At 46.7% G+C, this 13,354-nt stretch overlaps 1 protein-coding gene across 1 annotated transcript in view; it reads left to right on the top strand.

Annotated features, from left to right (window-relative positions):
• Positions 1–13,354, top strand: part of clip2 (CAP-GLY domain containing linker protein 2) — a 194,050-nt gene that overhangs the window by 141,929 nt on the left and 38,767 nt on the right. The window contains exons 11-13 of the mRNA XM_085964309.1: positions 8,472–8,529; positions 8,641–8,724; positions 9,861–10,017. Of these exons, the coding sequence (XP_085820435.1) occupies positions 8,472–8,529; positions 8,641–8,724; positions 9,861–10,017 (299 nt within the window). The remainder of the gene's footprint in view (positions 1–8,471; positions 8,530–8,640; positions 8,725–9,860; positions 10,018–13,354) is intronic.

Here is a 13,354-nt window from a genome sequence, read left to right as displayed (position 1 = left end):
CGTTCTACTGGTTTTCAGCTTTGCAGTTCGCTGGCTTGTGGTTTTACTTTTTCTCCGCCGCTTTGATCTACGGTGACCTCCAACTTGCGTCAATTTCATCATCTTTCTGCACCGCTACCAACTCATTCCTATGGCAACAACCTCCATCCTCTCCATCTCTACCCATCAAATAGCTTCTGGACTCCACTCGCCTGCTTTGGACAGCGGTTCGTCGATGCTCCGTACCGGCCCCATCCTGCTCACGCCGGTTTTGTCCTTCCATAGGACCTCTGACTTTGACCCTGGTCTCCCTACTATTGTCCCCAACCTAATCCCTGCTACCAGGAAAATGTACCCCATTAATGACTACATTTAAACAGGCCTATGTAACCTGAGCTTTTCCCCTGTGTCCAGCACACTGGCTGCTGCTCCACTTTTTTCCCCTCTTCTTTTTTCCTTTTCTCTCTCTCCCTCCCTAACCGCTCTCTCCTGTCGTCATGCCTCCTTTCATCTCTCCTCTCTTGGATACTCTGCTCTCCCAAATCCCTATCCCAATCCTATGATAAATTGACCCTTAGTGTTAGGGGGATTAAATACGTGGGGTTACGGGGATAGGGTGGGATATGTGTCGGTGCAGGCTCGATGGGCCGAAATGGCCTCTATCTGCACTGTGGGGTTTCTGTGATTCTGTGATTACTCTTCGACCTTCCCACTCTCCTGCTGCTGTCCCAGGCTTGACTCCCTCTTAGATAAGCCAACAGCTTCCCTCTGTTCCTCTCTTGGCATCCTACAATGGGCTCGTCACTGCTTCCTTACAAGCAACAACCCCAACTAACCCTTCCTACTCTCCTGCTGGGGACTAATCTTGCCAATCTCCTCCCCAGCACTGACCCTGTGGATGCTGGCAGTGGGGCAGCCATCACCGACCCTCTCCCCATCTCCATCCCGAATGTCCGTTCACTTGCGAACAAGGTCCTTGCCATCCATGAGCTTATCATGAATGATTGCATCGACATCATGGCCCTGATGGAAACTTGGTTGAGAGGTGATGACACCTTACCCTTAAATAAAGCCTCCCCGCCTGGCTATACCTTCCACCATTTGCCCCGCTCAGAACGCCGTGGTGGTGGTGTGGCTCTCCTCATCAAATCACACCTTGGTCTGGCCCTCTACTCCTCCGGCACTTTCTCCTCCTTTGAGCATCTCACCTTATTCCACCCTCTCACCTCATTTAAAATTCTCGTTCTCTACCGCCCACCCAAGTACCATAAATTTTATTACTGAGATATCTTCACTGCTTTCCTCCCTCAGCCTCTGCACCGAACTACTTCTCATGCTCGGTGATTTCAACCTCCATCTCAATTCATCATGCTCGCTCTCCTCGGAGTTCACTAACCTCCTATTCTCCCTTAATCTCTCCCTCCATGTACACTCCCCATTCACGGCCATTCCCTCGACCTTGCCATCTCTCGTGGCCTTGCTACTCCCATCGTGTCAATCGCAGATAAGGCCATCTCTGACCACTTCCTCATATCGATCTCCACCCACATCCCCCTCCAACCCGACTTCTTCCTGTGTCTGCCCCTGGAAAAAACACTCTTCCCAACCCTCTTACAACTGCACTTATGAAATTCCTTTGGCCCTCCATTCACCATATTTCTGCAGCTACCGATCTGCTCAACCACACCCTCACCACCACCTTTGATGCCCTAGTCCCTATTAAAACAATTCTCTCTGTCTCTCTCTGTCTCTCTCTCTCTCTCACCCTGGCCATTTCCCCCTGGTACGTCCCTCATCTTCGCTCCCTTAAGTCCAAGGGATGCAGACAACTGGTTTATCCATTCACCGCCAGATCTGGCTGGACCACAAAGCATTATCGGGCCCTGCTCTCATCTGCCAACATTTCTTACTATTCCAGAATCATTCTGGAATGCAAAGATAAACCCCGGCTTCTATTTCCCACTGCTAACCATCTTCTTAAACCCCTCTCCCCTACACCCTTACAACAAGTGTGAGGAGCTCATTGACTTCTTTATCTCGAAGATTGAGACCATCTGTTCAGCTGCCTCTGCCACTTCCCTTCCTTCCCCTAGCCCTCTGGGCCAAACTTCCTCTAAGGTTCCCCCCTGCCCCAGCCCTGAACACACATCTTTCTCCAGTTTCTCTCCGAACTCCCCTCATGACCTCTCCACGCTTATCTTGTCCATGAGACCCACTTCCTGCTCCTTTGACCCTATTCCACCAACTGCTGGCCACCCAACTTCCTTTCCTGGCTCCCAAGAAAGCTGACATTGTTAAAGGTTCTCTCTCCTCGGGTACTGTCCCCCTCTCCCTCAAATCTGTCGTCATCATCCCTCTCCTCAAAAAACCAACCCTTGACCCCTCCATCCTTGCAAACTACCACCCCATCACCAACCTCCCTTCCCTTTCAAGTCCTTGAATGTGTTGTCGCCTCCCAAATCCATGCCAATCTTTCCCGCAACTCCATGTTTGAATCACTCCAATCAGGTTTCCGCCCTTGCCACAGTACCAAAACGGCGCTCAAAGTCACAAATGACATCATTTGTGACTGTGACGAAGATAAACTATCCCTCGTCCTTCTTGACTTGTCTGCAGCCTTTGGCACGGTTGACCATGCCATCCTCCTCAAACGCCTCTCCACCATCGTCCAGCTGGGTGGGACTGCACTCGCCTGGTTCCATTCTTATCTATCTAATCTTAGCCACAGAATCACCTGCAACGGCTTCTCTTCCTGCTCCCATATCGTTACCTCTGGTGTCCCTCAAGGATCTATCCTTGGCCCCTCCTATTTCTCATCTACATACTACTCCTTGGCGACATCATCCAAAAACACAGCGTCAGTTTCCACATGTATGCTGACGACATCCAGCTCTACCTCATTATCTCTTCTCTCGACCCCGCCACGGTCTCTAAATTGTCAGACTGCTTGTCCGACATCCAGTCCTGGATGAGCAAAAATTTTCTCCAATTAAATATTGGGAAGACCGAAGCCATTGTTTTCAGTCCCCACCACAAACTCCATTCCCTAGCCACTGACTCCATCCCTCTCCCTAACATCTGTCTGAGGCTGAACCACACTGTTCGCAACCTTTGGTGTCATATTTGACCTTGAAATGAGCTTCCGCCCACATATCCGCAGCATACCTAGGACCGCCTATTTCCACCTCTGTAACATCGCCCGTCTCCGCCCTTGCCTTCATCTGCTGAAACCCTCATCCATGCCTTTATTACCTCCTAGACTTGACTATTCCAACACACTCCTGGCTGGCCTCCCACATTCTACCCTACGTAAACTTGAGGTCATCCAATACTCTGCTGCCCATGTCCTAACTCGCACCAAGTCCCGTTCGCCCATCACCCCCTGTGCTCGCTGACCTACATTGGCTCCCGGTTAAGCAGCGCCTCGATTTCAAAATTCTCATCCTTGTTTTCAAATCCCTCCATGGCCTCGCCCCTCCCTATCTCTGTAATCTCCTCCAGCTCCACACCCCCCGAGATATCTGCGCTCCTCTAATTCTGCCTTCTTGAGCATCCCTGATTATAATTGCTCAACCTTTGGTGGCCGTGCCTTCTGTTGCCTAGGCCCTAAGCTCTGGAATTCCCTGCCTAAACCTCTCCACCTCGCTACCTCTCTTTCCTCCTTTTAAGACGCTCCTTAAAACCTACCTCTTTGACCAAGCTTTTGCTCACCTGCCCTAATTTCTCCTTATGTGGCTTGGTGTCAAATTTTTTCTTATAATCCTGTGAAGCGCCTTGGGACATTTTACTACACTAAAGATGTGACGTTTACTACATTAAAGATGCAATGTTTTACCACATTAAAGATGCTATATAAATACATGTTGTTGATGCCGGTGCCTTGATCGTAGCCGCTGATACAGGCGATCGGCCAACTGTCTAGAGCGAACCTTTTTACAATGCAGCATTCCCTTAGTACTGCAGTCAAGTGTCATTGTAGATTAGGTGCTTAAATCCACAGTAGGGCTCGAACCCAGACCAAAGAGTGTTGCCACTTCCCCAAGCTCGCACCAACCTACTGGAGAATATGAAAATTCAACTTAACAGCAACAACTTGGGAGTTCTCCACTGGCTCCGAATTGGAGCAGGAATCTTTTGCATGAGTTGTTTTAATTACTGCAGCAAGTTTGTGGCCAATAAAGTTGCAGAGTCACTTGCACTAGCACTGCGCTTCACTCCTCTGTACAATAACGGTCCAGTCATTCTGGCCGTCGCTTCTAACTGGAGTGAAAATAAAGGCAGTGCTGTAAATGCTGCACAGTTTCTGGGAGAAACACTCTGACTAATCTTTGTCTTTATTTACTAAACAGCCACAGGGCTGAAAGGGTTCACAGAGTCCACAGGACCCCTGCTGTCAAACACATCATCTTCCCTGGCGCTCGCTATATGGTTTACTGCAGCGCCCTGCTGGTGGTTGCTCACTGAGTTGTGCCACCTCCTGCAACCACAGCTGGCTACAATCCACTGCCTGCGATTGTTAAATCAACCACTGTCCTGACTTTTTATACATCAGGGTTATTCCAAGCTGGCGGGGGGGTGGAATTTGACATGAGTGAGCAGCCCCCTCGCTACAATGCTGTGTCCAGAGTGTCAGTGGGTCTTGACTAAGGTGCAGACCTTGGTATGTGCACATTGGCACTGAGCTTCAGCTAAAGGCATCCAGGCTTCTTTAAAATTGCCCATTTCCCAAGGGTGCAGGGCACTACCAGTTGTAGATATGTGACTATTTGTGCTCCATGATGCCAGGTTTTCCTGTGCAGAAAGGATACAGCTCCACTCAGTGTGTAGACACTGTGTGATGTCAACTGAAACATCCTCCATATTAATGCCAGGTATCTAGGTGCTCGCCAGTACTCTCCTAAATCCTACAACAGTAGAACATTCAAGGGAGAGAGGGCAAGCTAGATGGATGGGTAATGGAATATTCTGGCTATCTTCAGCCTTGCCTGAAGTCCACGATCACCATGACAACCAACAGGCCAGAGGAGTGCAGTAGTTTGGCCCACGTTGAAATCGGGGTGCTCACTGAAGAGTGTTTCAGAACTGTAAAGCCATTTCATTGCCTGGATCGCTTGGTGGGTGCATCATAACATAGGAGAGAAGGTACACACGATAGTGGCACATGTTCCATAATACTGAGGGAAGCATCAGCTCACAACACCAAAAAGCTATACTTCAATGAAGAAGAACATAATACCGTACACCATCTGATCTACTGATGCCCCTTCTCTCCCTCGCCACCGATTGATCCCCTGTAAACTACCTTGGCCTGCTACCTTTACTACGAACAACTTGGGCCCAAGTATTCATTCGGTAAAGTTCAGCACTGCAGAGTCTCTTTTTGAATAAGGAGAGTTCATGCAGTAAATTTTAGTCTGGTTGTTTTATTTGTTTTGGACTAAGGTGGATTTTGAGGCTGAGCAGATTTCTTCATGTGGATGGTAAAAGAAATCGGGGTGCTCACTGAAGAGTGTTTCAGAACTGTAAAGCCATTTCAAGCCAACTCCATCCAATTCAGTGCAGAAAACAACTTCATTCACATGAAAAGTTTAACAATTTTTTTGAAAAGTTGTAGTTTTCATATTAACATTCACTTCAGTTTTCTCGCGACTTTCCTTTCTTGACGTCTGTTTCAGATTCCTTCACTATATCATTGCTTCTGCCACTTCAGCATTTTTTTAACCCCTCAATCACTTATTGGTAACCGGGGCAGGAGAGGACGCAGAGCAGAACGGTGAGATTCAGAGCTCGACAGCCCTGCACAATAACACTGCATGTCACAACGTGCATAGCTTTGCTCCAACACTGCCACCTGTGGACTGTTCTGGGGACAATGATGACTCGCTGTTCCTCTTGTCCTCTTTAGCGGTGATGCTGTCTCGCGGTTTTCAGGATGGTATGATCCTTCTCTGGAGCTGGTGGCTAGGCTAGTGCTTTACAACAAGCTGCGGCATTGTTTGCTTAGAGGTGGCACTGCTGTCTTTATCTCTTGATTGCTTTTAAAAAGCTAACTATGCTGCTAACTGTAAGGATCTAGGTGTGCCAGTCTGTCTTGCTCAGGAACAGTGTATCACACACACAGACTATAGAGGAAATGCAGGTGGGAGTGTGTGTTGGGGTGAGAGGCACTTAGTGAACAATGTATTTAATCTTTCCTTGTGCTTTCTATGGCGTACACTTCTTCTCAAAGGTACTGCCTTGGCTTTACCTCAATGGGCTCCCCAGGCCAAGGGTGTAACTGCCATATGCTCTACAAGCTGAGGATGGCTTGATGAAGAAGGGTAATAGCCTTCATGCACAAACTGGCCTGAAGGTTTTGCACCAGTCCCTCAGCTGGCCATGATGATGCCCCTATTCATCTCGATGTCTGCACAGGAATCTCGCTTTCAGAAATGCCAATTGTTACATCCTGCACACGGGCACTAGTAGTAAATCGCTGGCCTCTGGGAAGTGGTTGGATGTGCATCAACAGAGACCGTCGCGTCCCTCAAACTAGATTTGGTGGCTTCCTGCAATCTGATATCCAGAGCAGGTGGGCAGGCGCTCAGCCTCCACACGTTACAGCCCCATGCTCTCCGAGATTGATGGTGCTCCATTGGGCTAGCCAGTTGGCCTCTATTGGAGAACGCTTGGGTCCTGTATTCCTACACAGCATTCCTAGACATTCATAAGTTGCTCTCCATGAAGCATCCACTGTTCCAAGGGATCTGCCACGTGGTCTTCATTATTAAGCAACACAGGAGTGACAACAGGTGTAAAGATCCTCCTGCCCTCCCTGATGACTGTGCTGGGTGACTTGTTGTGCACTTCACCAGGGGATCTGTGGTGTTCCTGTGAAAGTGAGGCACTCCTGGATCGAGGAGTACGTGAAGTGATCAGTGTAAATAAAAAGGGAGGCGATTGTTGCTGTTCGGAAGGCTTCCTGTGCCGAACGTAGATGGACTTTATCTGCTGAGGAAGCACATGGATACACATTGTCCAGAAGTGTTTGAGCTCTGCTAACCAAGTTTTTTATATGACTGAGGATATTTTACTTTGAAGATTCTTGTCAGATGGGTATCAAATAAGGCATGTTTTCCAACGCACACATTATCCCTAATGACAAGGCCATGGAAAAAAAAACATTATTTTACAAAAACAGACCAGAGCGATTGATTTGGTAATCAGCCAAATGGCAGAAGGGGTGGCGGCAGCAGGACACCTTCTATCTCCCTGGAAATGTATTGAAAGAACTTGTAAAAGGATCTGGGACTTCTTCAAAGAAACTTGCTTAGTGAGGTGTGAGAAGCTGCCAGACCAGGTACACCTGCACGGCAGACTCCAGCTCTTCGGTTCACCCAGTTTGACCATATTGCCAGGTCACTGTGGTGAGACAGAGCTCCGTGAGCACCAGGATGTGCACTTGCATAAAAAAAGACTCCATTTAAAGGACTCTTAACCTCAATGGGCGGTGTTGTTTTGATTTCAGAAGATGATTACAGTATCAAGTTACAGTATTGCTGCTTTAACTTGCTTCCCATGTAAATTTCTTTCTTGCAATAAACCATTCATAGTCTAGCCTGCAATACATGGTCTGTCAGCATGGTGATTTCCTGACTAACAGAGAGAGAGCATCAATTCAGCACTGCCGCACTCACTGGGAGGAGCTGCACTCGGAGGGAGGGTGGGTCGGAGAGTCAGTGCCACAGTGTTTTTAGACCCATGTCTGACCCATGCTCCCTCGGAGTGTGACTCCCTGCTGGAAGCACTAAATCTACTCTTAGGGGGTTTTTCCGGTGGCATCCTATACTCTATCCAATGTAACACAGCAGTAAAAGGTTAGATTGTTAAACATCAAGTGCGCGACATCCCACTCGGCACTCCCATATGGTTACGTTTCAGGTCCTAAGAGACATAAGCCTATTTATGGAAATTGCCTTTTGCGGTGAGCACTGATAAGAATGTTGGCAGACAGTCGGAACTGTAGCAGAGACTTTAACCCACACAAGCCTGTTCTTAGGCTTGTATTCCACAGTGTCATTTAAAGCCAAAGTGGCTTTCTTTCCTCCACTTTTGGCAGCAGCTGTGAACTGCCTTGGGGAAATTACTAGCAGCATCACGCTGCCCACAACTTCTAGGCTAAAATGCACGAGGGTATTCGAAGTGTCTGGGAGTGGAAGATAAACCATGGCTTGTCCTGCTCCTGAAAGGACACAAGGGTAGAAATTATAATTGATGCTGTTCTCCTATGAATGCTCCATGCACTTGTCCAAAATTGCTCTCTGCTTGTTGATGTTCCGTGGTTAATGGCCACATTAAAATAATGCAGAGGAATTCCGTATGAGTGTGTTAAGTGTACGAGAACACCAAATGTAATTTCCGCTCTATAGTCAGGCCCCTTGAACCTTGAGGGATAAAGCGAGAGCTCGTATCTTGTCTGTCCCACCTCAGTAATCTCATTGATGTGTTTACAGGCCATGGACAGCAATAACATCATAAAAGAGAAAATGAAAATGAAGCAGTCCATAGAAGGTAATTTTTGAAGTAATTTAGGATTTTTTTCCCAAGTTTTACTTGAAAGAACTTTCATGCAACCTTGAGCACAACTCTTATTTTCTCTGCTTGTTGCTTTGCCACCTTTAGATTTATTAGACAAGCTCAGTAAAAGGGAAAAGGACATTTCTTCAATGTCATCGCAGATTGAGTTATTAAAGACCCAGATCATTGGTAAGTCAGTTGAAGGCAATAGCCATTTTGTATCACACTGATGGGGAAAAAAATACAGACTTGTACTTTCTTCATTATCTAAAGCATAATGAGAAAGAAGAGAGGAATACTTAGTTTTCATAAACACACTGAGAAATTTGTTATTGCCTTTATAATACTTCCTTCTGTATATAAAGTACTACAATGCACTTAATGAAAGTGAAGAGAAAGAAAAAGCTTATGAAGGACTTGTTAACCACATCTTAATGTCTAGAATGTGCTTGCTGAACTCATTTGGGTAGGAACAGCCAGTTTGTTCCTCAAGGGAGAATAAATTTGAAGTGTTCTCGTGTTAAAATCCTTTCCTGGCCTTGCCCCTCCCTATCTCTGTAACCTCCTTCAGCCCAACAACCCTCCAGGATCTCTGCGTTCCTCCACCTCTGGCCTCTTGTGCGTCCCCCACGGCCTTCACCCCACCATTGGCAGCCATGCCTTCAGCTGTCTAGGCCCGAAGCTGTGGCATTCACTCCTCAATTCTCTCCACCTCTCCACCTCTCTCCCCTCCTTTAAGACGCAGCTTCAAACCTAGCTCTGTGACCAAGCTGTTGGTCACCTGTTCTAATGTCTCCTTCTTTGGCTCAGTGTCAATTTTTGTCTGATTATGCTCCTGTGAAGCACCCTGGGATGTTAAACGTGCTATAAAAATGCAAGTGGCTTGGGTTGAGGTACCAGAGGATTATTGTCGGCTGTGTAACATGAATTACTGGCGCTTTATGGTCACTTCCCTTAATCTCTCCCACTACCTGCTCCAGATCTTCCCTCTTCCAATCCTGCGTAAGCTGTTGTACTGAGTCAAAGGCGCAAAATATAACCTTTTCACATACCACATGTGCTTTATATAGAGTGTTAAGTGTTTGCACACCAGCTCAACTAGTTCATTCCCAATCTGTGGAGTTAGAAATAGAGGAAAAGGAGAAAAAGAGGGACGAGGAGACCAGATACTGTATGTTTATGTCTGTCAAACCCTGTTTATAACTGGCTTATACTGCATCTGAGTTTCATGCAGTGGATTTGATTCGTTGTGCAGATCGCCTAGATGAAGAACTTTCTGTAATGTTATTTTGTGAGATTGGTAACCGCATTTTCTGTTTCCACAGCTCTCGAACACAAGTCCAAATCTTCCGAGAAAAAGGCCGATGCAACGACAAAGGAGAAAGCCAAACTGGAAATGGAGCTGGAGGCCCTGACCCGCAAATCCCATGATGCTTCAGGACAGCTGGTCCTCATTAGTCAAGAGCTGCTGAAAAAGGAAAGGTGAGGGTTGTCAGTCTTGATCATAGACACCGTCGCTAAGAAGATGCGTGTGTGGGGGGGGAGGGGGAAGCAGCTAACTATCCAATGGCAAAGCCAAACAGACATGACTAAAAATAGGGGTGTGGTGGGGGGGGCTGCAGATGGCTGTGAGAAGCTTTACAAATATGACTGAATAACCAGAGAAGGGAAAATACATCTGTACAAGTACTCGCAGCTCCTGCTGATTTCTCAGCAAGGAATTCGTGAGAAAAATCGTCTTGTATGGATTTTGTCATTGAGGCAACTTGTTTTAGTAAGATATAAATAAATGCTATATCTTTGGATTTTATTGAGGAAGTTATATTGACACTGATGTAAAAATGCTGCAATAGGCTGAATAACATTGCTTTAACTCAAAGCACAGTAATAATCATGGAAACCGTGCCATGCAGCTTAAGTTCATTCAAGTGCTCAACTCCCCCAGTGAGCAGCACTTCTGCCTGAAAATCTTCCCTCTCTTTCCCGCCCCCCGTTCCCCTCCCCAATATTGACCTGCTTTCCAGCCTTTATCCCCTCTCAACTTCAGCAACATTTCAGCCCTTGCCCCCTCCCTACTGAGTAGGGCAATGAATTGTTTAATTCTTCCTCTCCCCCAATAGGAGTAGGGAAATTGTCCCTTGCCTACTGCCCGCTTTTATTAAGTAAGAACATGGCATCAAGTTAACACAGTAATCACCGACCCAGCCCTTGGTAGAACATTCCAGAAGAGGGGCGGGGCTAGGGAGGAGCATTAGTGGTTACACCGGTGGAACATTCCAGACATTAACAAGGACAACAACAACAACAACAATACAAATGCCAGAACACAGAGTTATTTCATCACATTCACCCCCTGCTATAGATTCAGTCTGTCAGGAGGTCTGATAATCCTCTGGGAATGACATAACTCTTGCTGAGGCTCCTCCCGGAGTACTAACTCCAGTTCATTCGAATTCCCAGAATCATCAGTATTTTCCACACTGAGGGTTTGTGTCTCTGAAGGTCCAATACCACGATTGAAAACTCTACTCTCAGAGTCGAACTCTTTTCGAGCTCCAGCAGGTGCAAGATCTTTAATAGAGACCGTATCCGCTTGCCCATCCGGATATTGAATATACGCATACTGGGGATTAGCATGGAGGAGTTGTACTTCCTCCACCAGTGGATCAGTCTTGTGGCCTCTCGCATGTCTGCGCAACAACACAGGGCCCGTGGTCGTCAACCATGTGGGTAACAGTACTCCATTAGTAGCTTTTCTTGGAAAACTAAACATCCTTTCATGAGGGGTGGCATTCGTCGCTGTACACAAATGAGACCTTATGGAATGCAGCACGTCTGGCAGGACATCCTGCCAGCGAGAGGTCGGCAGGCCTCGCGACTTCAGAGACAGTACGATAGCCTTCCACACTGTCGCATTTTCTTTCTCGACCTGCCCATTACCACGAGGGTTATAGCTGGTAGTTCTACTCGTTGCAATCCCTTTCGATAGCAAAAACTGTCGCAATTCTTCGCTCATAAAGGAAGAACCCCTATCACTATGTATATAGTTAGGCATGCCAAACAAGGAAAACAGTTGGTAGAGGCATTTAATTACAACAGCACTAGTCACATCCGGACAGGGGATAACAAAAGGGAACCGAGAGTACTCGTCTATAATATTAAGAAAATAGACATTACGGTCGCTTGATGGAGGGGGACCTTTAAAATCGAGACTCAAACGCTCAAATGGTCGAGTTGCTTTAATAAGATGAGCTGGCTTGGAAGGTTTATAGAAGCGGGGTTTGCATTCAGCACAAACACGACAGGTTCTGGTCATTGTCCGGACCTCCTCAATAGAGTAGGGTAGATTGTGGGACTTAATGAAGTGGTTCATTCTGGTAACCCCAGGGTAGCAGAGTGCGTCGTGGAGATTTTGAAGCTTATCTATACCTAGACTAGCACATACTCCTTGTGACAAAGCATCCGATGGCTCATTAAATACTCCAGGCCTGTACTGAATATCATAGTCATATGTTGACAGTTCTATTCGCCATCTTAAAATCTTATCATTTTTGATCTTGCCTCTCTGCTTAGTGTTGAACATAAAGGCCACGGATCGCTGGTCAGTAATGAGCGTAAAATGTTGGCCAGCGAGATAATGTCTCCAATACCTGACTGCTTCGATAATCGCCTGTGCCTCCTTTTCCACTGAAGAATGTCGAACTTCTGGTCCTTGCAATGTACGAGAGAAGAAAGCTACTGGTCTACCAGCTTGGTTAAGAGTTGCTGCCAACGCAAAATCAGATGCATCACTTTCCACTTGAAAAGGGATCTTCTCATCCACGGCACATACCACTGCCTTCTCAATGTCCCGTTTGATATTAAGGAAAGCCTCCTGAGCTTCCACCGATAGCGGAAAAGACGTCGACTTAATAAGAGGTCGGACTTTATCTGAGTAGTTAGCCACCCACTGATATAGTACGAGAAGAATCCCAGACACCTTCTTAAAGCTTTTACAGTGTGAGGTAAAGGTAATTCCTTAAGTGGGCATAATCTTTCAGGATCTGGCCCGATTACCCCATTCTCCACAACGCAACCAAGAATACACAAACGTGTAGTATTGAAGGTACACTTGTTTTCGTTGTAGGTCAGGTTTAACCTCTTTGCAGTCTCTAGGAACTTCACGAGATTTTGATCATGTTCCCGTTGGTCGCGCCCACAGATAGTAACATTGTCCAGGTACAGGAATGTTGCTTCCAATGCGTATTCATCCACCATACGATCCATCTCCCGTTGGAAGATGGATACCCCATTCGTCACTCCAAAGGGCACCCTAAGGAATTGGTACAGGCACCCATTAGCTTCGAAGGCCATATAAGGTCGGTCTTCTATTTTAATGGGGAGTTGATGGTAGGCAGACTTTAAATCAATGGTGGAGAACACGCGGTACTGAGCTATCTGGTTCACCATCTCAGAAATACGAGGCAAAGGATAGGCGTCTAATTGGGTATACAAGTTTATAATCTGGCTATAATCGACCACAAGTCTTTTCTTTTCATTAGTTTTAACCACCACCACCTGGGCACGCCACAGGCTATTACTGTGTTTGATGATTCCCTCCCATTGAAGCCTTTCCACTTCCTCTTTTATAAATGTTTTATCTTCTGAACTATACCGTCGACTCTTAGTCGCTATAGGTCTACAATTAGGAGCAAGGTTCGCGAACAAAGAAGGCGGACTTACTTTTAAAGTAGAAAGGCCGCAGACTGTGAGTGGAGGCGGAGATCCACCATACTTAAGGGTAATGCTCTCATGCTGACACTGGAAGTCCAAGCCTAAA

This window comes from Somniosus microcephalus, chromosome 22, assembly GCF_052327205.1.
Source record: "Somniosus microcephalus isolate GS21.2 chromosome 22, FLI_Smic_1.0, whole genome shotgun sequence".
Taxonomy (NCBI): Eukaryota; Metazoa; Chordata; class Chondrichthyes; order Squaliformes; family Somniosidae; genus Somniosus; species Somniosus microcephalus.
This window is presented reverse-complemented; position numbering and strand designations above follow the sequence as displayed.